The sequence below is a fragment of the Apostichopus japonicus genome, chromosome 7, assembly GCF_037975245.1.
Source record: "Apostichopus japonicus isolate 1M-3 chromosome 7, ASM3797524v1, whole genome shotgun sequence".
NCBI lineage: Eukaryota > Metazoa > Echinodermata > Holothuroidea > Aspidochirotida > Stichopodidae > Apostichopus > Apostichopus japonicus.
In genome coordinates this window covers 21,602,405-21,626,713 of record NC_092567.1, presented here as the reverse complement: position 1 = coordinate 21,626,713, position 24,309 = coordinate 21,602,405, and the positions used below count along the sequence as shown (strand labels likewise).

Below are 24,309 nucleotides of genomic sequence, written 5' to 3'. Positions count from 1 at the left end.
AGATTAATAACAAAAAGTCGTAGATGAAGAAGATGAAAGCTTATTAGGTTGGATCCGAATAATCAATCAACCTTATTGATTCTAGGAAGTCCATCACGTAGTAGAAAAAGGATTTGATTTAATTTGTCCTCTTTCTTTATCCATCGTAGACTTTTAATAGTTTATCGCCTTACAAGTCTGGCTCAATCAAAATCAAAAGTCTGCTATTTTGAGAATATAGTTAAAGTGGCATATATTTCTCTATTTATCCTTCAAAATTTTGAGTTTTACATGTCTGTTTTATATGCAAAAATCCCATAACTACACCTAGTTCATTACTTTGTGTCCTTGGGAAAGATGCTTTATCTCACTTGCCTCTCTCCACCCAGGGGTTAAATGGGTACCTGTGAGGTAACTTGTCATTGGGTGCATGGGCGGCGATCATGGGGGGGGACGGGGGGGACATGTCCCCCCCAATATTTTAGGTGGGGGGATATAGTATCTAATATCCCCCCCAATATTTGGTGGCATAGTTTTTTTTAAGCATATGTTTTGTATTTTTTTTATGATATCGCGAGTAATTTCAAAATAGAAAATGCTTAGATGCAACTTATAAGGCCTGGGAAGTGCAATTTCCAGCGATCTGGGAGGCATTTTTGGCCAAAATTTTCTTTGCGCTTCGCGCCAACTTATGGTGGAGCTACGCTTAGAAAGTCTGGGTACAAGCTTTGCCCCTCCCTTGGCAAATTCCTCGCAAGGCCCCTGTCTAACCATGTCACAATTTGTTACTATATGACCGAAAGTAGTTTTTACTTTTTTTTCGAAATGAATAGCTAGACGGACCGCATCCGTAATGAAATTTGGTTTGCATCTTGTGTATATGTGTAAGTACGTACAATCATATATATGATCCACATCGATATCGGTTCACTGGGTTTCCATTTGGCCTGTTTCCTACAAGATTTCTAACCGCAGGTGCGTAGCCAAGGGGGGGGGGGACGAAGTGTGGAGACCGCCCTTCGAGCATATTTTTTTGGTATTTTCTATGATATCGAAGTTTTATAGTAGCCGTTATAAGAGGTTTTAATATTTGTACACCAATAATTTAACTGTGTCTGAATTTTCAAAAATTCCTTGACCAACATTCTTCACCATACTTCCCTCTACTCGTGCAATTTTGACCGGTCTGTTAGGGGTTGAGGGGGGGTTTTCTATATTGGTTGTCCATAGATGAAATTTTGTGCAACATTATGGGTATGTTTTGAAGTGAATTTATTATTCAAATTCTGAACAAATAATGAGCTTAAAACCTTGAAAAGTGGGGCTGACGGGTATTGTGGGGCGTTACGTAGAATTACCTACAAAAGCAATGATCCACAGGAGATGCAATGAGGTCGAACATGATGTGTGACTGGTGACAATCTTGAAAAAAGGTTATGAATGGAAAAAAAAACTATTGGGAAAAACTTGGTTCTCAGGCAAATATGTTCATCTGGTTGGTCATTTTCAAGCCCGAGAAGTGCCATTTCCGGTGATCTGGGGGGCTATCAAAACCAGAAATTTTCTTGTACGCTGCGCGCCAACCAATGGTGGCGCTCCGCTTTGATAGTAATTCGCCTGCATCCAAGCAAATGTCCCCCCCAATATTTGAAACAGATCGCCGCCCCTGATTGGGTGCAGTATATAACTGCTGCCGACTGGAGGGATTGTCTCTGGGAGATCTCTATTTGTTCGTTATTGATTCAGCTTTGCTGCAAGAGATTTTGCAGCTGCTGCAGCTTTCTGTTTGGCACAGTGCCTAATCAGAAATAAATTTCCCTTGGTGATACTTTATAAGAAAGTCACACATGCTTTCATGCAAATACAACTAAAAGTATCACTTGTAGTTGTCAAGCCGATGAAAGTTTTCGAATGGAATAGAATCTCATTAAATATTAATCGTTGATAGGTAATTAAGCTTGGTTGGTTGCCCTAGTTATAGATGAACTTCAGGCACATTTTGGATCATATTTAACAATTTTATAAAACTGTGTAAGTTTCATTGCAATTAACATTAAGATATTTACATTACTTACAATCAGTGATTAGCTAGGTTTTGGCTCTCCATGAAATTTAATACCACTAATGTCAATCTTTTAGTTGCCAAGGTGACAAATTTGAAAGAACTGTATAGAATTCAGATTGTTGTAAGCAAACATTATTAAGTAATGTTTATTAAAGTAGAGTTTTTGAGTAGATGTTAATACATTTGTATGATACTAAAAGCCCATCACAATTTCGATCAGTTGGAAGTGTATTTCAAATGGTAAAATATGAAGCATATATGTTTGAGAGTTTTGATATTTTGAAAGGATCTAATTTAAGCTTAAATTACATGTGCTTATAGCACAGCAGTATAAAAAAAACGCCTACAGGAAAAGGGAAACGATGTATCAACTTTACTAATTTATCGCTACTTAGAGGGAAATTTTGCGTTAGGTTATAACCATGTGGCTTGTGCAGAGGAGCGAGCTGGGGGAGGGGCTGCCGGGGGGGGGGTGGCATGGTGCCCCCACCTTTGAAATCCTGTGCATGTATAAATTAGCCTAGTCTTATGATCTATTATAATTAACCCCATTAAATCTAGCTACAAAAATCAATTGAAAAGTGGTTACAACATTTTGGCCATCCACTACAGTAACTTTCTTTTCGTCCTGTAAGTTTAAATAATGAAAAAACATGGAAAATATTGCAAAAAAAGAATCTATAGCATTCTGTACTTAAAATGTATGATATATGCTAGTATATATTACACTATCTATTGTACACTTTATGCTGCTCTAAAGTAGATCATGCCAAATCTGGCATAAGAGTAAGAATATGTCAGAACTGTAGAGCTCCTTTTGGTTCCTTTATTTGTTATTTATACTTTACTTCCTTTCATAGACATTAGCAATAAGTGTCAATCTTGTTTTGATAAAGAAATCATAGGGGTATCCTAGGTATAATTTTTTTCATTATTCGTCCAACCATTACTACCAACTGTCCCTATATCTTTCCCTCATAAACATGCAGAAAGAATTATGCATAAATACTCCAAAATTTCCAAAAGAGTCCATTAAAAGTCAGATCTAAAGTGAAACAGATCCGAAAAAAAAAACAGAGAGATTTAGAAATAACATCTAATTCTGGTAAAAGCATTTACATCGATAAAATTAAGTAACCGTGGCAGCAGCATGTCAAGAAATCTGTCAGGGGGGTTTCCCATGGGAGGCACCACTGTGTTATCTAATAAATGATCATGTGTGGAGAAACAAAATGGGATTTTTAGCAAAACACAGATAGTGTTTAGCCAGTGGCCAACCTATTTGGAGAGAATTTAGCTAGCTTGGATGTGAATTTGTTTGGTAACATTGAATGTTGCATAATTCTTACGCAGTCGATGTCTAAAGGATCGCCCATTGGGCCAAGTGAAATGCTACAAAGCTCAAGCTGTAACAGTTTTGGGATAGTGTGGGAGAAGGGGGGAGGGGAAGGGGTCAGCCCAATGTATATGGTGTAGAAATTTCTACTGGCAGGAAAATCATTGCTGTGAAAACTTTAGGGATCCAATTGCCCCCTCCCCTCCCTCTGGCTTCCCTTTGCCCCAGATGTCTGGGCCTTTACAGGTGTAAGTCCATCTATAGAATCTTCCCACATCACAATTACGCAGCTAGTTAACGTCAGGGTCATCATAAAGTATAGTCCTATAAAATTTAGCACCTTAAAAACTTGCTACAAATTTTCATTTTCTTCTCTTTTATAAAATAAATTTGCAATATATTTTTAGACATTCATGAGTGTAACATTAAATGTACGTATCAGTGAGGAGGGCATTATTTTAGGGCTGTAACTGACAAGCAGTTGCTGGAAGTGTGCTTTGAAGCGGGACATGAAAGTACAGTCAATGTAAAACCAATCGTCCCAACTGGGTTGTCATGGTAACAGTGAACATACCTTATTATAATGTTAATTGTTAGGCATAACATTAAAGTATGATATCGAGAGGAAAATGTATTTCAGTGAACAAAAATATGCATTTTCATCCGAATGTGTCCTATGGAAACAAGACCATCTCTTGAGGAAAGTTGAATTTACTTCGCTCCTCGCTTACCTGTCTCCTCACAACCTTTGCACCACATTCTACTGTGTCTAGATTCTCCTGGTAACCTGGAAATAAAAATTGTTCAAAAAGATCGTCTGTTGATCGAGTGATTAAATTGCAAAAAGCATGGGAAGCATGGACTCTGTTGTGATGCTTTAAAGCAAAATTGTGACAATTTTGTGCAGTTTGAACAGTTTTTAAGGGTCTTCTGTTGTAGTAATCCCTTTAACATCAATCAGACATTCAATTTCCTTTGGCTAAAAGAAATCTGTACAGTGAAGTTAAATGGAGCATATCATGTGTCGTTAACCGTGAACATTAAGGATTAATGAGATAATGCATGTTATATACTTACGGCATAACGGTTACCATGGAAATGTACCCTCACTGAAAGAAACGGATGATCGGTGAAGCAATTCCGAACATCCCACAGGAATTTTACAAGCAGTTAAAGATAATTACACCAATCAATCAGCCAAAAGACCATATATATAACTTTGGGAGCTTTTTCGCTAGATTTTACTCAGCTGAGTGTTGACATGTGCATTTAACAAGGTGGCAAGGATTCTGGCTTAAATTTATCTGTGGCCATCAAGCTATGGCTGTAAATATCTAGGATTTGGGCCAGTGAAACTTCCCCATCGGGTGGATGGTCATAGGTCTTACTACTGTTATTTTTCAGTAACTCCAAAGTGATGGAGGCTTGGGACGTGATATCAATTTATTCCATTTTATCTATTTGATGTAAACAACTATAACCTTCCACTGGATGACTGCCGAAGCTGATTTTGGTGTCCCAAAAGAATTTTGGGGGTCTCGGACGACCGGATGACCAGATGACCAAAATCGAAAAAGTTGCCCAGTATACAGTAAATATCCAACTGTCACAGATACTGTATTGATGTTTATGAGTACACAAATTCAGGAAAAATATTTTAAATAAACCAGGATTTTAAGTGACTACTTTAAAAAGATGTATGATGGAAACAAAAACATGTTACATACAGTAGTGTAACTACAATGTGAACTGATTCGCAGGAGATAATTTATGCGGTATTATACCCCAAATTGTTATGTGAACATGAATTGTTGAATCTAAACAAAATATATTGTTATTTTTGAACATAGCTTATAGATCCAGAAAACTGAAACCATATCTCAATTAAGTATGAAATAAATTGATACATATTCATCTGAAACTTATTCACAATTTCATGTTCAAATTAATTAATGTCGTTAGTTTTAATCGTCTCTGTACGTCAAAGAATTGCAAGTATTCAAATAATTTTTAATGGTCGTACAAGTTCCGATATTTTCTGTGTCGTGTAAATTATCTCATGTGACATTTATTCCTTGCACTGTTAAATTTATGTCAGACATGGATTATGGATTCTCTGAGATTTAGCGCCTGTTTACTATCTATCTTGCCTAGGCTGGGTATTGTCACATACTACATATAATCATATGCACTGTATTAAACGTCTGTGCTAATATCAAAGAATTTGTATACGTAACATGCTTGAATGCATGAACGTGTATTAAGGGGAGTTTGATTCTTTGATAAAGGAGCGTGCAATAATTGCTGTATTTTACACTAGTATATACCAATATCACAACAGGACATGGAAGTTGGCTTTAAAGGTATGCTGTATTAGCCCTAAATATGCTAGATATTCAAATATGGTCACTTTATGGTTTTTAACTGTTTTTACTACAACCTTGGAGGAAATTTTCCTCAATGGGATGGACATTCAGTCGTCTTGTGTGTTTCTTAAAAATGTCTGAGAACAATTTTGAGAGTAAAGACCTCCAGGAAAGTACTTTTTGAAACTTCTAACAGCTATAGCGTGCTATAAAATTTGGGGCATATACTGACTACCTTTAACATCAACGTTTTGAAAGTGAAAAAATTAAATTTTTGGGACATTAATTCCTACTGTTTACTGTACTAAACATCCTATGACTCTTTTATGAGGTGTGTATAGCAACATAGATGTATTGGTAACTTGTAAGTGGGTGACACACACACACACGACCTGACTCAACTTGACCGGCTGTGACCAACGGTTTGGCTATAGTCCTGGAGATCCCATTTGTACAGTACTTACAACTGACCCATATGCAAACTGAACAATGTAATGAAACTTGATTGACTGCAGTGCTTCTTTGTGTCTCATGTAAAAGATATATACATCACTAGTAACAATATAGGATTAGTTCAAAGTTAGGAGAGGAGCTATAATAATGCTGTATGTTAGTGTCAGTAACAGGGAGGCCAAGCTTTGTCTCTAAAGGCCACCCCACCCCCCCCCCCGATCACAATTCTGACTGGTATACTATACTTACAGTACCTTGTGTATAAATTAACAGAGCTGTGTTAGACACCGTTGGAACATTTAAGACCTATAAGTTTACATATCTCCATCTCTTTGCCTTGGATGGTAATTTCTGTCAGAAGCAAGCAAATTAATTCTAACTTTGAGATTTAAATACCAAACATTGTACCCATGGTTGGTTGAATATGCTTAAACTTGGCATTAGTCATGAAAACACTACCCTCCCCCCCCCCCCACCCCCACCTCCGACTGCCAATCAGGAATTGTTTAATTGTTGAGTTAAACCTATGCAACTTAAAATTGGGAAAAAATCTTGACAAAAAGTTATTACTACAATAAAAGAAAAATTTAGCTGTAATTCACAGAGTACAAAAATATGTACTGTTTTACATACAAAAACTAGAATAATGTCCAAGTCATAACCTGTTTCAACTAACAGATGGCATGAGACATCATAAATCGAGAGTTCAATAAAATGTCTCCACTTAGGTAACCGTTTAACCTACCAACACTATTTGGTTGCTAAGAAATTTCTGAACATTTTAAGATGTCAATATAATTTGGCTTTACTTTATTGTCATGAAAATTACCACATGGCCCCCAGCAAATGGTTGCTGGGTTTACTTGCTTTAGGGACTCCACCTTATCTCTGGCCCTCAAGTTAATCCTTATGCCCAGGATGAGTGTTCTGGTGTCTGCACCATGATAAAATATTGCAACCATCTGTTCATATATAGTTCTTACACTGTAGTTAGACTTTTGCTGTTGAACCTGCCGTATATTGTCAACCTGCTCAGTTACAAAACATGCTTCTCATTAATTTACTTGGCTCCTCGCTTACCTGTCTCCTCACAACCTTAGCATCCCGTTCTACCGTGTCTAGAATGTCCTGGTAACCTTTTAACACTGTGCGCCCTCTATAAACGGCTCCTCGAAAAGTGCCTGTATCACATGTTTTTTTGATTGGATTTGTTTCCTTCGGATTTCCTACATAACGGTAACTTAGGATTTGAGAGTTTTTCATATGGCATAGGGAGGGATTTTGGGACTGTTTTGTGGAGCGACTAACTGGTAAGCATAACTGGTAAGCATAGTACTAAGGCAAGCATTTCCTTGGTCCATCACAAAATTTATACCAATTAACTTACTGTCTCCAGCCTAATTATGCACTTTACCATCTACCTATTAAACCTACTGACATGGAAACTTTGAAACACAGCTGCCCCTCCCCCTCCCCCTCCACTCCTCCGTCCCTCTCCCCAGTCAAGGTTAGTTTTCCTTTGTCTCCTTGACACAGTTTTCAATCAAGGAACATCCACTTGGTTCTTCAAAATTGTGATGCTCTTTCTACAAATTTTACCAATCTCTCTAAATTATGCAGAATACACATTGACACGATAGTTTCAAATATGAAAGACCATATCTCATACTAGGATAATACAATGTTATAAAATTATGACTCTGTGCCCAAATATTTTATCATTAAAACTAGTTCAGCTTATCAAATTATCTTGCTAGTTAGACAGGGAAGGGATGTGGGAAAAAAAGATTAATAATAATAAAAAAATAAAAGGGCAAGAAAAAGGAAGAAGATGAGAATGAAAAAAGCAGAGTGAAGAAACAAGTACAATGAAAGAAAAAGAATATTCATTATCGACTATTTCACCTCTTTTCTTTTTATTCCTCATTTTACTCTCTCATTTGCCCCATTAAATTGAGCGCAGAAAAGACGAGAGATATGAAGGATGACAAAAACCTAATAATATCACGGTCGAGCAATAAACTAGGTCTTCCATAAAATTTTGTGAGAGTTTTGTCCTAAATATGGTTAGAATAGTTTGTAATATGCAGATCTAGCTGTAGCTTGCAGCCTTCAGCTGTTGCATTAAATCAGTCTCTTTAGTGTTGTTTCATTCAGAGTGGAGATATATATAGTTGGACCATATCATATGAGTGTTAACGTGTATTGTAAAACTCCATTTCAGGTGACTTTTAGGTTTTCTTTTATTCAACTTCGAGAATTATTCCAAGTGACAACAAATGCAGCATAGAATTGATCAAATTACGTAGTTTGTTATTATCTCTATTAAAGTAGTACTCAGTTTTTATTATTGAGCTTCAAGAGTAACGATAACATACAAACACAACATTGAAGGTCTCAAGCAAGGATCTTATTGCATTTTTAGATCCTCCTGCAAGCAGGAACTCGCGAAGAAGCCTCATTGGCTTATCAAAGCCGCAAGCTGACCAAAGTCAGTCTCTTAGATTCATATTTAAAGTCCATGATTCTCTAGAGAGAATTGAAATTAGGAACGAGCCAGTAGAACAAGTCCATTCTTATAAGTATCTGGGAGTTTCCATTACTGATAAATTGGAGTGGGGTGAACATGTAAATACTGTTCTGGCCAAAACTAATCAACGTATGTTTTTTCTACGGAAGCTCAATTTATTCAGACTAGACGCCTCTCTCATTTCTTTGTTCTACAATGTGGCCATCGAGACTATTATTACATTCTGCTTGGCTGCATGGGGTGGCAATACGACTGCTAGAGACATGGCTAAGATGAATACACTTGTTAGAAAAGCGAGGCGAGTTTGCCGGTCTGATGATCTCAGATCAGTAGATGAGCTGCTTGTCAGGGTAACTAAAAGAAATATTATGTCAATTACGTCGTCGGAACATCCTCTAGGAAATCAGGTTGAGTATAGCAGTCGAACTGGCAGGCCAATTGTCATCAGATGCCGGACAGAAAGATACAGACGTTCGTTCTTGCCAAGGGCCATTCTTAGTCTTGCCAACGAGTTTTGTAGGAAATAGGAAATAGGTTTTTTTTTTTTTTTTTTTACTATATGCCAGTACATGGATTTTTATTGTCTTAAGAAATGTATATATTATAAATCTTATGTTTTGATGTATTTTTGTCTGTTGTATGTATGTTATACTGAGATGGAGTGAACTCCAATTCCTTTTATGGCCAATAACGATTCTTATATCTTATATGAATTGTTAATTGTCAACAACTCTGTAACTGGATGACATGCATTAATCTGGGAGTGACTTGAACCGGGGACCTTATGATTGAAAGGCACCGGCGTTAACCACTGAGCTAACACTCCTATTCTAAGCTCCTTTTAAAGTGGGATTTAGAGTTTCTTCTGCTTTAACTAAAAGTTATGCTTAGAAGCATACACAACAATGAAGGTGAAAGACAAAGGAAACATTCTAACCTTCTTTAAAGGAGCATTCAGTGTGTAAAAGGCCGCCTTGAGAAGTGTTTGTATAACAATCATACAATGAATATTCAACAGTCATCATTGACAAAAATATTGTCAAATTCAGAGAAAACACAAAAGCAGCTGTGAATACATATACGTTATTTATCTTAAATTCATTTTTTGTTTTTCAGTAGCTTGTACATAATTTAGTTTTAATTTTAGGCTGCTATACTCCTTTGCAATTGTTTAGCTTGTTCTCCTTTTTTGAATTTGCATTTTGTGATATGATTACTGGATAAATTATTTCACTGACAGGCATAATTCTAACTCAGAGAATGCAACAGATATTTTTTGTTTGAATAGGTAATAATTCTATTCCATTTAGTCACAATTTTTACAGACATTAATTCTGTCAACAAAATTATAAATAGCTTTTATGCTGCAGGTGCACCAAAACAGAATAATAATAATAATAATAATCATAATCATAAAAAAAATACAGATTATTGATTGTTAATGAAAAGGTGCCTATTTTGATGTGTCCTCCAACTCTCTCACCCCAACTCCTCCAACCCTCCCCACCACTCCCTCACCCACCCCAGTAATAAAAATTAATTAAACAACCCCCAAAAATTAACATATTGCGGCTGAAGTACCTCATGGTCGTAGCAGAAGTTACAAATTCACAGCGCGTACTCCCTCACCTCATATAACCTATGCATTACCGTATTAACCTCGCTCTAGCATCTGGCAATTGTCTGTATGTGAGTGTGGCCATCTCCCTTCCGTAATTGCCAGCCTTTTGCGCAAGTATCGCTCTCTCATTGCTCTTAATAAAACTTAAGATTTCAATCACTTCGTATAGTATTATCGTTGTTTTTGTAATTCCATTTCATCTGTTCAACGTCCTGCACGTTTGAACTGCTTCTTGTCTATTAAAACGTTTCATTTTTCCTGATTTTCGAACGTTTTTGATTGGGGAATACATCCACGACCAAACTGCTTTAAGGTTCCTAGCTGATCTCCCTGCAGACCTGTCATCAGGATGAAAACCTACTTGACACGATGATAATGCTTCCTTCATCCATTATTGATTCTTGAGCATTAGCCATCTATTTCGAGAGTCGGTAAGGAGGAAGACGTCAGTGATTGTCACTTGTCTGTCTGCATCAAAAGGTATTGGATCTTAATCTATGTGGATCATCATACCGGGAGCTTTTCTACCTGTGAGCCGTTTTTTTCCTTCTTCTCCCCCCCCCCCCTTTTTTTTGCATGGAATATGATCAAGAATCACTCGAAGGTGTAAAGGAATATTTTGCTTGCAAGTTTATTCGGAGGCATCTGACATTCGATATACGTGTTTGTCCTTTTGGAATTTCGAAACTGGATTGAGGTCTGTAGATCGTAAAAATATCGTAAGAGCCATCATCTTTTACTTAATTCTTTTGAGACCAGGGGGTACATGTGATTACGCTGGTCATGCACAACTTTACTCGCTCTCGGGACTAACTTCACGGTTGTTCTTTTTTCGTAGGATATTTCTTTATCAGACCTTGTAATCATACAGTCGAATCTTCATAATATCAGTTGTGGTACTTTGATAGAAGCGAATTATAAAACTGGTTCATTCTGTGACATAGATATCTCAGGGAGGAAAAGTATGAAGAAGCAATTGTGATAGGTGTTATACTTGATCATATGCAGCAGATCTTGATTTAGAAAACCACAAAAAAAAAAAATGAAAACACCTGCCAGTGAGAACCCATCAGCAAATTGAATGTCAGTTTTAGGTCTGTGTTGATGTTTCAAAGTAATTACAGTTCAGATGTTATAAAAAAAAAAAAATCAAATTGCTTCTTTTAACAAAATTACTTGAAAGCTGTCATGGTTTGTGTGTAGAACTCGAGCAAGGCTCGAGTTAAGGATTGATAGGAAAAAGGCAACTTTTTCAGGTCAAGTGTAATAGAAATAGCACATGCATGGCAATTTTTCAGCTTCAAATACTGTAAGGTCACCAAGGCAAATTTTCCCAAAAAATTGTGTACAGAGGACTTTTGTGTTTTACCAAAGGGGTGAATAGTTATGTCTAGATTGATCTCTCCTTTCCTGCCACTGCTAATCTGTTTTGTGGCACAAATATTGCTGAAGTTTCTTTTATTCTTTATATTTTTATATGTATTATTTATATTAAATATGACCGAGATCAGTTTGTGATGAAAGACTCCCCCCCCCTCCCCCCAAACAGCTACGAAATATTTTTTTTTCATTTTGGAGCTAGATATCTTAGTTTAAAAAAGTCAAGTCAGGGAGCTGTCCATTTTGTAAATCTCCTCTGTTTTAAGAAAGGATACATTACCCACAGCTCTTTATAGGGTGGTTAGTAAGTTGCCAGTTTCCATTGTTAAAGGATTGGTTCAGGTGTTTGACATGTCTATTTTGTATGAAAGAGCACAAAAAGACAAAAAGAACACTGAAGAAACTACCATGATAGCATTCTCTGCTAAGGAGATATGACACTTTGAAGATATCCAAATTTCTTTGAAAACGACTGCTGTAGAAAGACTTACTGTGAGGGTGTGACGTCACATCCTCACTTCTTTAACATTTGTGAATATATTTCTTTAAAAATTATTTACATTTTTTAACACATTTGAAAATAATATAATCAAAAATTCTTCAGATGTTTAATCTCAGATACTTCCTTTGACAAATATGAGATCTCCTGACATATCTTCTGGTTGAAAGTCATGAGATCTCACAAATTATTTAGAGAAAACAACAAAGACTTTTCAGGAATGTGAGGATGTGACATCACAGCTAGTCAGATTTCAGCAGTTTCTACACAATCTGATAAAACTTTACACTTGAATATCTCTTTAACTGAAAAAGATATTTGAACAGTTTTTTCACCACTGTGTTTCTTTTATTGTCCTCTTTCATATAACATAAACATGTATGACAACTGAACCAATCCTTTAATGCAAAAATTCATTGACTGAACAACTACCAATAACAGAGCAGTGGCCAAATAATCAAAGACTGCAGTATGTCTTCAATTTGTGTAAAACAAAAGTTATTTTTTGTCATGACTCATTTTCTAGGAGCTGTAAGAGAGGGTATAGGATGGGAGGGAAGGAGGGGGCACCCAAACTTTGAAAAGCAGTGGGACATGTCAAGTTTAATTGAAGGGACAGACCACAAAGATTACCATAAAACTTACCAACATAATGCATCTAATTCTGGGTATTTGGTACCACAAAATCCAGACTGTCAATGTTCTTCATCGAATGAACACGTGACATTTTTTGGCCTATAATGTTTCAACAACAGGGCACCTTATAAGTACTTCTAATTTATGAACGGGGGTACTTTAGAAGTTTTTCACAAAAACAGGGGACCATGTCACCATTCCTGTGGAGTGTGGTCCGTTATCCCTGGTTGTATTAAGATTCTCTTGTAGTGTATTAATTCTGTCTTGGCTGTGCTAAATCAGTAATTTAGAAGACCCTGAAACTGGAAACCCGCCTGCGGACACTGTCCATTCATTTGGTCATTTCGTCACTCAGTCTCTGTACAATACCTCTCTGCAAACACCCTATATAGCACTCCAATTATCTGCGTTAATTAACCTCCCTAAATTCAATGGGATATTAAAGCAAGTGCTTGTTAAAGGTGATGAAAACTTTGATAGGAATCCCCTAGATCCAATTAATACTGACAAATTAGAACAAAAGTAACAGGTGCGAGTTTCCTTTCAGAATGGTAGATATAGAATCAGGAAGAGGAAATGGATTTTGACCGGGAAGTGAGTCATTGGCGATGCAGTCACTGCAGGAACCATGTATTATTCCCCTATATCCCCAGTACAAAACTTGTGAGTGTGGGGAGGAGGGGGATGGCGTCCTAAGCCTTCCCCATTGGCAGAGAGAATATTGCAAAAATTCTGTAGTCTACAGTATATTAATATGTAACATGTATGTGGTACAACCTATGCAGGCAAAAACATTGTTTCAAATGAGTTGCACAATATGGCACCATATTACATTCCTCAATTTTACCAAAAACTTTCTCAAATGGGACGGGACAAGTAGGAAATGAGCAGGATGAATTGAAGACTTAACCCCCCCCCTCCCTACCCTTCTTCCCTCCCTCAGTACAATAAAGGTATATGTGCCCCTGGGCCATGCAGTACGTGCTTAACGATTAAGTTACCAATGTGGGCAGGTTATCGGTTCATTAGAGTTTCAGTTTTAGTGCATATGTTGTTTGGAGACAGGTAAGTATCATCGTTCTTAAACACCCAATCGAGAAAATGTTTGGGGGCAGCTCTAAACAAAGCTCTCTACAGAGACCTATAGTAGCAACTTCACATGTTTCAACACCACAGATCACTTTGCAGATCTGGATGACAGCTGACTTCATTGTTCGGAGTGACTTACATTCACCTTCATCTTGTTGTAACCTTTACGACGAGTTTTCATCTCCAGACCCGCATCTTTCTTGATGAAATGCCCTATTCACCCGATGGCTATTAATTCTTTCATCTTTTTTTCTGAACTCGAAGTTATTTTTGGAAAGAGTTGTGTTTTGGTATATCTTTCAGCGACTGATTATTTTTCGGAGTCGATGATCATAGATGAATTTTGATATATCCAGGAATCAAAACTCGAAATCAGGTATTTCCTTCAACTTTGAGATTTGAAGCCACAGCCGGCGGATAGAAACAGACAGACCTTCTGTGTTTTCGAAAATTCTGCTTTGATTGTTAAGATATTCTACCGCACAGGTGTATGAAACAACTTGTGATCCCTTAATCCTTTACTTAACACCGCAAGCAGAATAGTTTAGTTACCGTCGATAATTGAAGATGCCATTCCCTTGTAGCCGAAAGATCTTTAGAGCAGCATAACATCTTCAAAGAGCGACCCCTGAAGGCAGATGAGATAGAGAGATAGAGAGAGGGACAGAGTTAAGTTGAGAAACAACATTCTCTCTTTTCAAACGATCAGTTCACAAAACTGCGCTGTGATGAGATTTTCTGTGTGCCAACAAGAATTAATTCAACAAATTCCCCCGGCGTTCATTTTTTTTTTTTACTTTTGCCCCGATTTTGAAGGAATTAAAAGGAATGTACTGTTTAGAATCCTTATAGCAAGAAAAATTTGCAAGTTAAATGACATAGGAGAATCTCTGAGGCAAATCAGTACTGTCAGCGATTCTCTTCTCCTTCGAGTAGAAAATTTTTAGCAACAGTTTTTCCTTTTGGTCGAGGCAAAGGAGGAAAGGGAAAAGAGAGGAAAAACTGTGGAAATCTATGATAAATAAACGGCTGACTTTAGAACATTTTACGGAGTGTGGAAAATTGGAAAAAAATATGGATTCCTTAGAACCAAATCCTGAGTTGTACGTTCCTTTAAGGTAAGTGATTACGTGTTTTTGTTTTCGGAGAATAAATTATATAATCTAAGCTTTGCAGAAATTGCTTTACAGATTTTGTTTGTATTCGGTTACACTTGTTGTATTCTTAGTGCAATATTGGGAGAAAGAAACAAAACCCATGAAAGTTTCTTTCTAATGTGGTTGCAATTTTTAGAGAGATAAAGCATGGTCACAAACTTCAAAATACTGCAAATTTAAAAGCAGTTTATAAAGTAAATGTTATAAAGTGAGTGTAAAACCTGACGTTTTGATCCTGTTGAAAGAAGATCCTGCTAGGATCAAAGCATCAGACCTTCTAACTTTATTAGCTGGAATTAATTAAATATATGACTCTTTTGTTTTGTCAGATGATCCAAAAACAGGGGTAAACATTCCAGATACAAAACAAATTATTGGCAGCTAATAGGTATCATCATCTGACATCATCCAACAGTATTATCATATAATATTACATATCAACTTGAATGAGTATTGATTTAAAAAAAGACCCCCTCTCATCTCCCCCCCCCACCACCCAAAAAAATGCTGAAAGTACTGGACTAACAAAAAGTGACATGTAAAAAATAAAATAATGGGGAAAAATATGAAATAAAGAGTAGGAAGCTTGTGTTTATATATCTGTCAGTTGGAAATTCTAAGACAAACTGACCTGCTTACGAAGAAAAAAAGAAAATATGAAAGAGAAAATTGGATGTAGGCCTACAAAGAGGATGGACAGCTATATTCAGGTCAATTGGTAAAATGAACATATGGAAAACTGAACAACATGTATATAATTAGAAGCCGCAGTTCATGTAAAATGACAATGGATGTTGCATGATATTGCAAGATGGGCATTCGGAGAGCAGGAGGGGAGGGAAGAGGGAGGGGAGGGGCAGGGAGGGTGGGGAACATGAGGGGAGTTAGAAGGGGCCATGCTGGAAATCAAAGCATTACAAAAAAAGAGAGCCAAATCACTTAGCTCAGGCCCTGTCATTTAAAATATCAAATGAATGTCCCACACCCCCCCCCCCCATCTACATGGCATGGTTAACCTGTTCAATTTAAGCGGTTGATGCTTTTTATAATGAGACAGTTAACCAGTAAATTCTTTACAGGGTTACATCCCATCTTCTGCTCTAGAATTTTCTATCTTCTGCTTTTGGTGGATGCATCTTTTCTAGACTGACTACAGAGTAAAAATTGAAATTTTTCGTAATCTAGCAAAAATATCGGAATTAAAAAGTCACCTATTGATTGATATTCTCATGAGAGTAGTTAAAGATATATATATCTCTTGTATTCTGTATGCATGATATCCTCAAGGTAGGTGGAATATTAAATGAGGTGAATTTCCTGGTCTCATTAACTAGTCTTTCCTACAAACAGTCGATTTGAACAGAACGTTTTGTCTCAAAATCGAGGATGATGTTATAATTTTGTTATACCTTATGTGATATTCAAAATATTTGAATTCTTTTGTAACAAATTTTCTGGGAAATCAATAAAGCATTAATAATGTTTATTTACAATAGAAGCTGAGTTAGTTCATTTTTTCAAAAGAAAACACAAAGGTGGATAATTCATAGGGGAAAATAACTACTGTACATTACACATATATGTGTAAAAGAAATACTTAAAATTTAATGCTGGGAATAATTAATAATAATTATCGGCAGTTATTTTTTCGACACTTAAGCGACCACAATTGTTGAAAAACCCACAAGGGCTTATTGAGTACAACTTACACGTTGGGTGGCTTCCAGTTCAACATTTGTAACTCAAATTTGGATTCTTTTTATTTTATAAATAAAACCGTAGATTGCTCTTGGATGTAAAACCCACCTTACCATGACCAAGCCGGGTATCAAACTCGGAACCTTCCCATTGCATAATGCCTGATTGCTTCAAATGGCATCACCTATATCCACTTGGCCACAGCACCGGTACTGTGGTGGGTGGAGGGGGGGGGGGGAGCGGAGGGAGTAAGAAACTAATTTAAGCATTCTTACTCCTTTAATGATGCATTTGAACAAAGTTGGTTATATATCTTTCAGATTTTGCAGCTGGAGTTTGTGTTTTGTGTAATCCGAAACCTCCTAAAGTTTGGCGTGTTTTTATAAAAGAATTGGCGACCTGTTGCACTATTAAATATGGACCGCATGCAAGTTCATTGCGAAAAAGTTTTGCTAGTTGTATCGAATTTGGTTTTTCCATCTCCTCATTTATGAACAAACGGAATAATAGAAAGGATGGCACATTGTGGCATCTTGTACGTCCACCTTAAAGTCAGCCACTAATGTGATAAACATAACATTAAATCGAGGTTTACCCTCGTTTGTGTTTCTGACGATATGAACAGGCTTTAATTAATGTAGACATCGTAGAGTGTTTGCATAACACACTGACTTATTTCAACTGAATTAAATTTAAGTGGTGGATATTAAAGAACACTTTATTATGAACTATTACGTCTGTTCCACTCCTCCTGACCTCCTATTTAAATATGTGTTTCCTTAATTGCCAGCAATTACTATCTGGCAGATTAATTAAGCTGTTGGCACATGGTACACTATCCCTATATTGATCTTCCTTCTTTGGCAGCCTATTAGTTTTAGGGCACACGTGTAGATCAGTGCTAAAGTATTCCTCTTGTTGGGACGATATCTGGTTCCTATCTACGCATTTTGTGATTCTTTGGAGTCTGTGTTTGATTCAACAATGTTTTTCTTAACTAATTCTTTTTTTTAGGGGGGGGGGGAGGAGGCAAAAATTGCTTTTCCTTTTTTGAACTGGCATGTGTCACCAAAAAAAGAGAACAACAAAACATGAAACAAAAAATAATAAAAAGGAGAACTTTTGACCACTAATATCCTTTCTTAATACTTTCTTTCAGCTTGAATTTAAAATGATAGATAAGAAGAGAGAGAGAGAGAAAGAGAAATATAAAGAGAAAAACAATGTTTGAAACCCTACACTTATTACCCATTACATCCAACACCTAAAATCAATTACATGGAAGTATTTGAACCAGGGGCGTATCGAGCGGGGGGATCTGTCGGCAAAAGGAGAAAAGGTGAAGAGAGCGGAAGGGGATGAAAGAAGGAAAGCTGAATAGAGAAAAGGAGAACGGGAGCTCCTTCCGTGCCAAATTTGACTTAAAATATGCACCAGATTGCATCTAAGGACGTTTCAAAACTAAAAATTTTCCAAAGGGGAGGGGGACACCACTTCCCCTTAGACCCCTCTCCCATTTCAGTCACCACTTCCAGATCCGTCGGCAAATCAAATTCTCCACACCCCCCAACAAAAAAGCCTTCGCTACGCCCCTGATTTGAACTGTTATTAGCACCAACGGTCTCATCACACGATAACGTCATTCCCTCGGTAATTGATATTTCGTGTGTACTTGACAACACATTGGACCCAAATGTCAAGCACTTGCTAAATTTGTTCAGTTGTTGGCAAATGATAGCCTCTCCAGTTTGCATGTTTGCTCTTTTATAAGTGATAGCATCAAAGTTGATTATTTACCTGAAAGATTCTCCAGGTGCTACTCATAAAAATTGTAGAGTATCAAAGAATGGTGATCCTTTAAAGGGGTATATATATATATATATATATATATATATATATATGTCTATATATGTCTATATCTGCATATCTCAAATGACGTCTGAGTATGCATAAAAGAACTACAGTATGTTCGAAAGCTTTGAATATTATGTTGCATCCCATTTCCATGGCTATAGCCATCACAGTGGTGTCATTAACATTGGTATACAGAAATGAAAATTGAATACCACCCTTGAGGCCTTTTTTTTCAGTTCACTTTCTATTTAGTAAAACATAATTTTCATATCAGATAAATAGTAATAAACTCTCCATATAAAAGTTAAAGGAGAAAGAAACTCAACCATGAAACCTACCTTAACAAGTCTTACCGAAAATTTTCCGTTAATTTACCTCTTGTGGGAAGTAGCAGCATTTTTTCTAGTTTCACAAAGTGGCTGTGAAAATTTGTTTTTAATTTCTATAATAACGGGGTAAAGGTCAGAAGATCTGAAATAATTCAAAGGAAAATAGGGAAGTTTCTGTAAAGGAAGTATAAACGAGTGTCTTTATTGCTTGGTCAGACGGATGTCATCTCTTATATATTTGGTTAATTGAAGTGACCAGGAAGCATTTGTAGATTGATATGGTCATTTAGCACAGTGGGGAAAAAAAAAACTTGTTGGTTCATTGAAGTGACCAGGAAGCATAAATGGGCATTTAGCAAAGTGGAAAAAAACAACAAAAAAACAAACAAACTTGGTTCTGTTGAGGATCATGAGCACTAATTATGCTGTAACTATATAGTGTGCTGCCATGCATACCTGTGTCACCACGTATTGGAAATGCCTTATTGGTATACATTGGATACTTGTAGTACTTCTATCAGGCCTGTCTGTTATAATGCATGCTTAGTATATTACACCCCTTATAATCCCCTATTGCTTTCAATCTGTATCCGCCATACGTATCCTCTTCAAAAAGCTCCCTTCCTAGCTTCTCTTTACATTTTCCTCTCATTTCCTTCCTCCTACTCTTCCTCATCCTTTCTACCCTTCCCTTCCCTTCCTACCTCTGTTTTTAAATGGTCCACTTTCCTTGAACACTGTCCTCCTTGCTATCCCTCTCTTCCCCTTTCCTTTCCTAATCTCCTTCCCTTCCCTGCCCCTCCTTTTCCCACCTTTCCGCTTTCCTTTGCCCTTTCCTTATCTGTGCCTTCTTCCCATCCCATCCCATCCCATCCCCTCCTTTACCTTCTCCACCCCTCTCACTTTTCCGAACCATTTTCCTGCCTTTCCCTTCCCCTCCCCTTCTTTCCCCTCCACCTTCTCTTCCCATTCTCTTCTCCCCACCATCTCACATTCCCTTACCATTTTTCCTTCCTCTTCCTTTCTCCCTTTAATTACATACCCTTCCATCACCTCATCATGCACCATCGTCCTCTATCTTATCGTACTCTATCATAGCAATACTCCTTCATTTCTTCCCAGTTCCCCTTCTTTGTTATTCTTCTCACTTCCAGCTCTTCCTGCCCCCCTCCCCCCCCCCTCTGTTGTCTCATTCCCCTGAAAGCATCCTCAATTACTACCTATCTTTCAACAAACATACATAGGTCACCTCTCTTCCATGTACAAGTAATGTTAACCATTGTACAGTGGAAATGAATTATCTTTCCTCAAAATCAAATTTTAAATTTTCCAGTTACACTGACAGTGTAAACTTTGTTCTACTTTACTATACTACAGTACCCACACTACTCTGTAGAGTCCTGTAAGCATTCCTCGATTGATTATCGCTGTACCATGTCAAGATTCTTCAATATATATATCTCTCCTTAAAGGGTGTGAAGACTCGCACAAAAAGAAACGTCTAATGCCGGTAATCTGATCTAGTTTCGAATGAGGTGTAACAGAAGTGTTAGACACCACCATCGATCCCAGAAAATACACACACAGCTTGCTACTGTCGGTAATTAGACACTAGTGTACAGTCAGTACATACAGCTGCGGTCAATACCCACAGCACAGTGTACTAACGATACAGCGATGGACATCTCAGGTTCAGCTAAAGATAACAAGGTATCACTTTTCATTACTGTCTGCATTTTGTAGCGAAACGAACAAAACGTCACTTGCTAGCAACGGAAAGTTAACTTTTGCAGATGGCCGCACACGGTTTGGGACGAGTCTTCAATGCCTTTAATATCTTCCCCTATTAATGCCTAAAATTCCCAGTTCACACTGAGTTGCTAATCACACAAGCTGGCAAATCACAGTTGGATCTTACCACCAGAGCTGTATTGTCATGTCAATTTATTCCCCGGCAGGAGGCGGGGGCCCCCAGGGGGGCTGATTTTCCAGTTATTAAAGATAATCTTCATTTTCGCACCCATGGCGGCATACAGTATATCCAATAACAGATACGTGTGCGCCCGGTTTATCCCTTATATATTTGTGTCGATCATGTTGGGGTTTTTGAACTATTTTAAGAGTCAGTCAAAGCAGTCAAATTCTTTGGAGTATACCTGTATAGTTGACTTCCAAGGGTTATAAGGAAGCGAATAATTTTTGGTCAGTCCTCAACAGATGTGAATATTTGTCACCATTCACAGACTTATATCCATCAATGGTAAACAGTAAACCACTTCAAGAAATGAGGTCATAAACTTGATTATATATCCTTTCAAAAAGCTTTCATTGTGTTTGCAGACTATAAATTCTCTCAGTGGACCTAGGAACTAATAACAACTGGCAATGTGCACTAAAAACTTCAGCAGTGCATGTGTACACTAGTACAGGCTCTTATGAAAAAGAAATAGTTTATATCATGGTCAGTTTTTGGGAGTAGACACACATTCCAGTTAGTTATTAAGCCAGCCATTTTTTTTTCTCTTCTATTCCACAAGGGTTGTTCTCTGTAGAATGATATATATATATTTTATTTTGGAAGTTCCATAAAAGACAGTAAGAAACAAGTTTTTCACAAATGTGTAGAGCTTAATAATGTCTTTCATTTTCACTAGTAATTGTTCTACTTAGTAATACAATGTCAGTATGTATATACATAGTGTCATTGTCAATGCTTTTATCAGCCGAAGGAAATTGTAATCATTTCCTGCGGATTGTTTAGTCGAGCAAAAGGGCATAATGACATTATGCTGGACAAAGGACTTCCTGCATGAGTTTAATTTACTTCAGTTGTAAATTAGTAAAAGTGACCTTGTGGAAAGATTATTTTCGTTTGGTTTGTCGTTGCGTTTTACTCCTCGGATTCGATTCAGTGGATCTTGATCTTCGTGCAGGTTTTGGCTATATCTGCATGTAAAAAGGATAGTAATGATATTACTTGTTCAGTAAAGTAGCTTTTGTGGGATTTCTGCTTTACCATATTGGAATTGACATCTTGTGAATTTTGTGAAATTTGGAGCGGAAAATTTTTCTTGTTTCATTTGAAACCATCCTTTTTTACTCGAGTGCCATATTAGTAAGTGAAATTGCAGAAAGGAATAAAGATTTAAGTCAAATGATTTCAGCAACAGAAGTATTTTTTCTAAATGCTTCAAATCTTATTTTTGTTTCATAAATATTGGAAAACTATTGTTTTCAAGTGAGCAAATGGTATGAAATGTTTAGTCTATCATATATAGAGTTTCACACATTGAGCGATCATCAGACAACTCTTCGCTCTGTCCACCGGACATGGAGCACTCTGCCAATGGAGACGCCAACCAATCAAATTAATACATATATATATATATATATTATATATATATATATATATATGATCTCTAGAGTAAGGCAAATATGTCACCAAAACAGAACTAGTATTGTTCGATACAGGTGACAAATGCGTACAGTGGAATTATGACCTTCCTTACCGGTTTCGAACCTCTGGACATACAATCAGCGTCCATAGCCTAGTGGTTAGGGTGTCCGCATATAAAGCGGGAGGCCCCGATTGGAATCCCGGTGGAGGCTGGAAGTTTTTCACTGTTCTGGATTTTCCAACTCACTACAATTTCATTTCATATTTAATTCACTACAATATATATATATATATATATATATATATTTATATATATATATATATATATATATATATAAAACAAAGAAAAACTCTGTATTTTACTCAAAGTTAAAATTTTTTCGCTATACTTAAAAAGTCTGTAAACCCTATTGTGTGGATTTTTGTTGTCATAAAAAGCATGTTTCCTAGGGTAGCAGGTTCTAGCTAAAATAGTTCATGGACATTCAAAAATTGTGTTGCTTTATCACTGTTTCTGAGTCTGAAGTAGAAATGTTTTATTTTGGGGATTTTTCTGTCATACTGCAGGTATAAAGTTTCTTCTCTGTTTCTTGCAAAATTTTCAGACATTTTAAGCCAATAAAAGGAAAAAAAGAGAAAGAATATGCTATCCTCAAGGAAATTATTCAGTCTGAAAGGCAAATCTTTTATTGATGCTCAGTTGCGAAGGAAATATGATTTATATTATCTTGACAAGGAGTAGAGCTCGATTCAAACTCCACATATCAATGACAGGCTGGGTATAGATTATGAAACATCTATCAAGCAAGTTGAGAGATTTTGTCGTTATTACTGGTATGAAATTTGAATGTAAGCCATGCAGTTAAGTGAGTACTTTATAGCACTGAGTTGCCCCTTTGACTCTTAAAATGTGTCAAATTTATATTAGTTTACATAAGAATAGCGATTGCTTATTTTTTTGACATGAACCAGAGTGCAGTACTATGCATATATATATATATATATATATATATATATGCACTCCACTAGAGTACATACTACCGGTATGCGGGGTAACACATAACCACACATCTAGGCTCTGATGAGGCACTTTGCACTTTCTTTACTTTGCTTCTGTTACCTCTCTCTCTCTTTCTTCTTCTTCTATCTGCCTCTGTCCTCGCTGAAACAGTTTGTGTCAGGAATTTAAGTTGGTCACTCAGTGTCAGATGTACCGTGTTGTGTCATCGCACAAAGTTTTATTTACCTCGGACGAAGTTTAGATTGAGCTATAACTGAGGATACACCATCTAAATAGGGAGGGAAGATATGTATCACATTGCACTGAGTTCCTCTTTTAATTCGAATATAATCCACTGATATAGACATCCAGTGTACATGAAGCATTGCAGATTACATCTGTTGCCTTGGGAATTTAGTTTCTTTGATATCACAGTCTCTGTATATAAGCATCGTAGATGAAGACCTTATTTATACACGAATGGAATCGATAGTTTTTAACGGATGACTAGTTTCGGAACATTTGTGGAAAAGAGGAAAAGTAAAAGAATTACAAAGACAGTCAGATTAGTAATTTTCTCTGAAAGTTAATTATCTTATCGAGGAAGAGATATGGAGCAATACGGAGCACCGACCGGACAGATACCCAAATGTGAAAGGTGAGTTTATTGAGAAGTTTTATTGGCTCACTTTTAGCAAATATGTAGAATACCTGCAGGGAGGAGGGACAGGTTAGGGTAACAAGAAAGGGGCAGCTAGGGGGATAGGGAAAGGGGAACAATAGGGTTAGGTAATGGAAAATGGAAAGGGTAAGAGTAGGGGTAGGGAATGGAAAGTGGAAAGGTAGGGAAAGAGTAGAGACAGTGAAAAGGATATGGTTGGGAAAGAGTAGGGGGGGGGGATGGGTGGAATAGGGAATGA

The 24,309-nt window shown here is 37.0% G+C and overlaps 1 protein-coding gene across 7 annotated transcripts in view; it reads left to right on the top strand.

The window, feature by feature from the left end:
• The window catches only part of LOC139969730 (tumor protein p53-inducible protein 11-like), a 120,366-nt gene that overhangs the window by 47,406 nt on the left and 48,651 nt on the right, over positions 1 to 24,309 (top strand). The window contains exons 1-2 of one of the 7 annotated variants that reach the window (XM_071974937.1): positions 21,779 to 22,107; positions 23,561 to 24,047. The exons of 4 other annotated variants lie outside the window; for them this stretch is intronic. In XM_071974937.1, the coding sequence (XP_071831038.1) occupies positions 24,001 to 24,047 (47 nt within the window). In that variant the 5' untranslated portion in view covers positions 21,779 to 22,107; positions 23,561 to 24,000. Of the gene's footprint in view, positions 1 to 14,830; positions 15,073 to 21,778; positions 22,108 to 23,433; positions 24,048 to 24,309 lie in introns of those variants that run through there. 2 more of the 7 variants (XM_071974936.1, XM_071974939.1) reach the window with 2 other exon arrangements.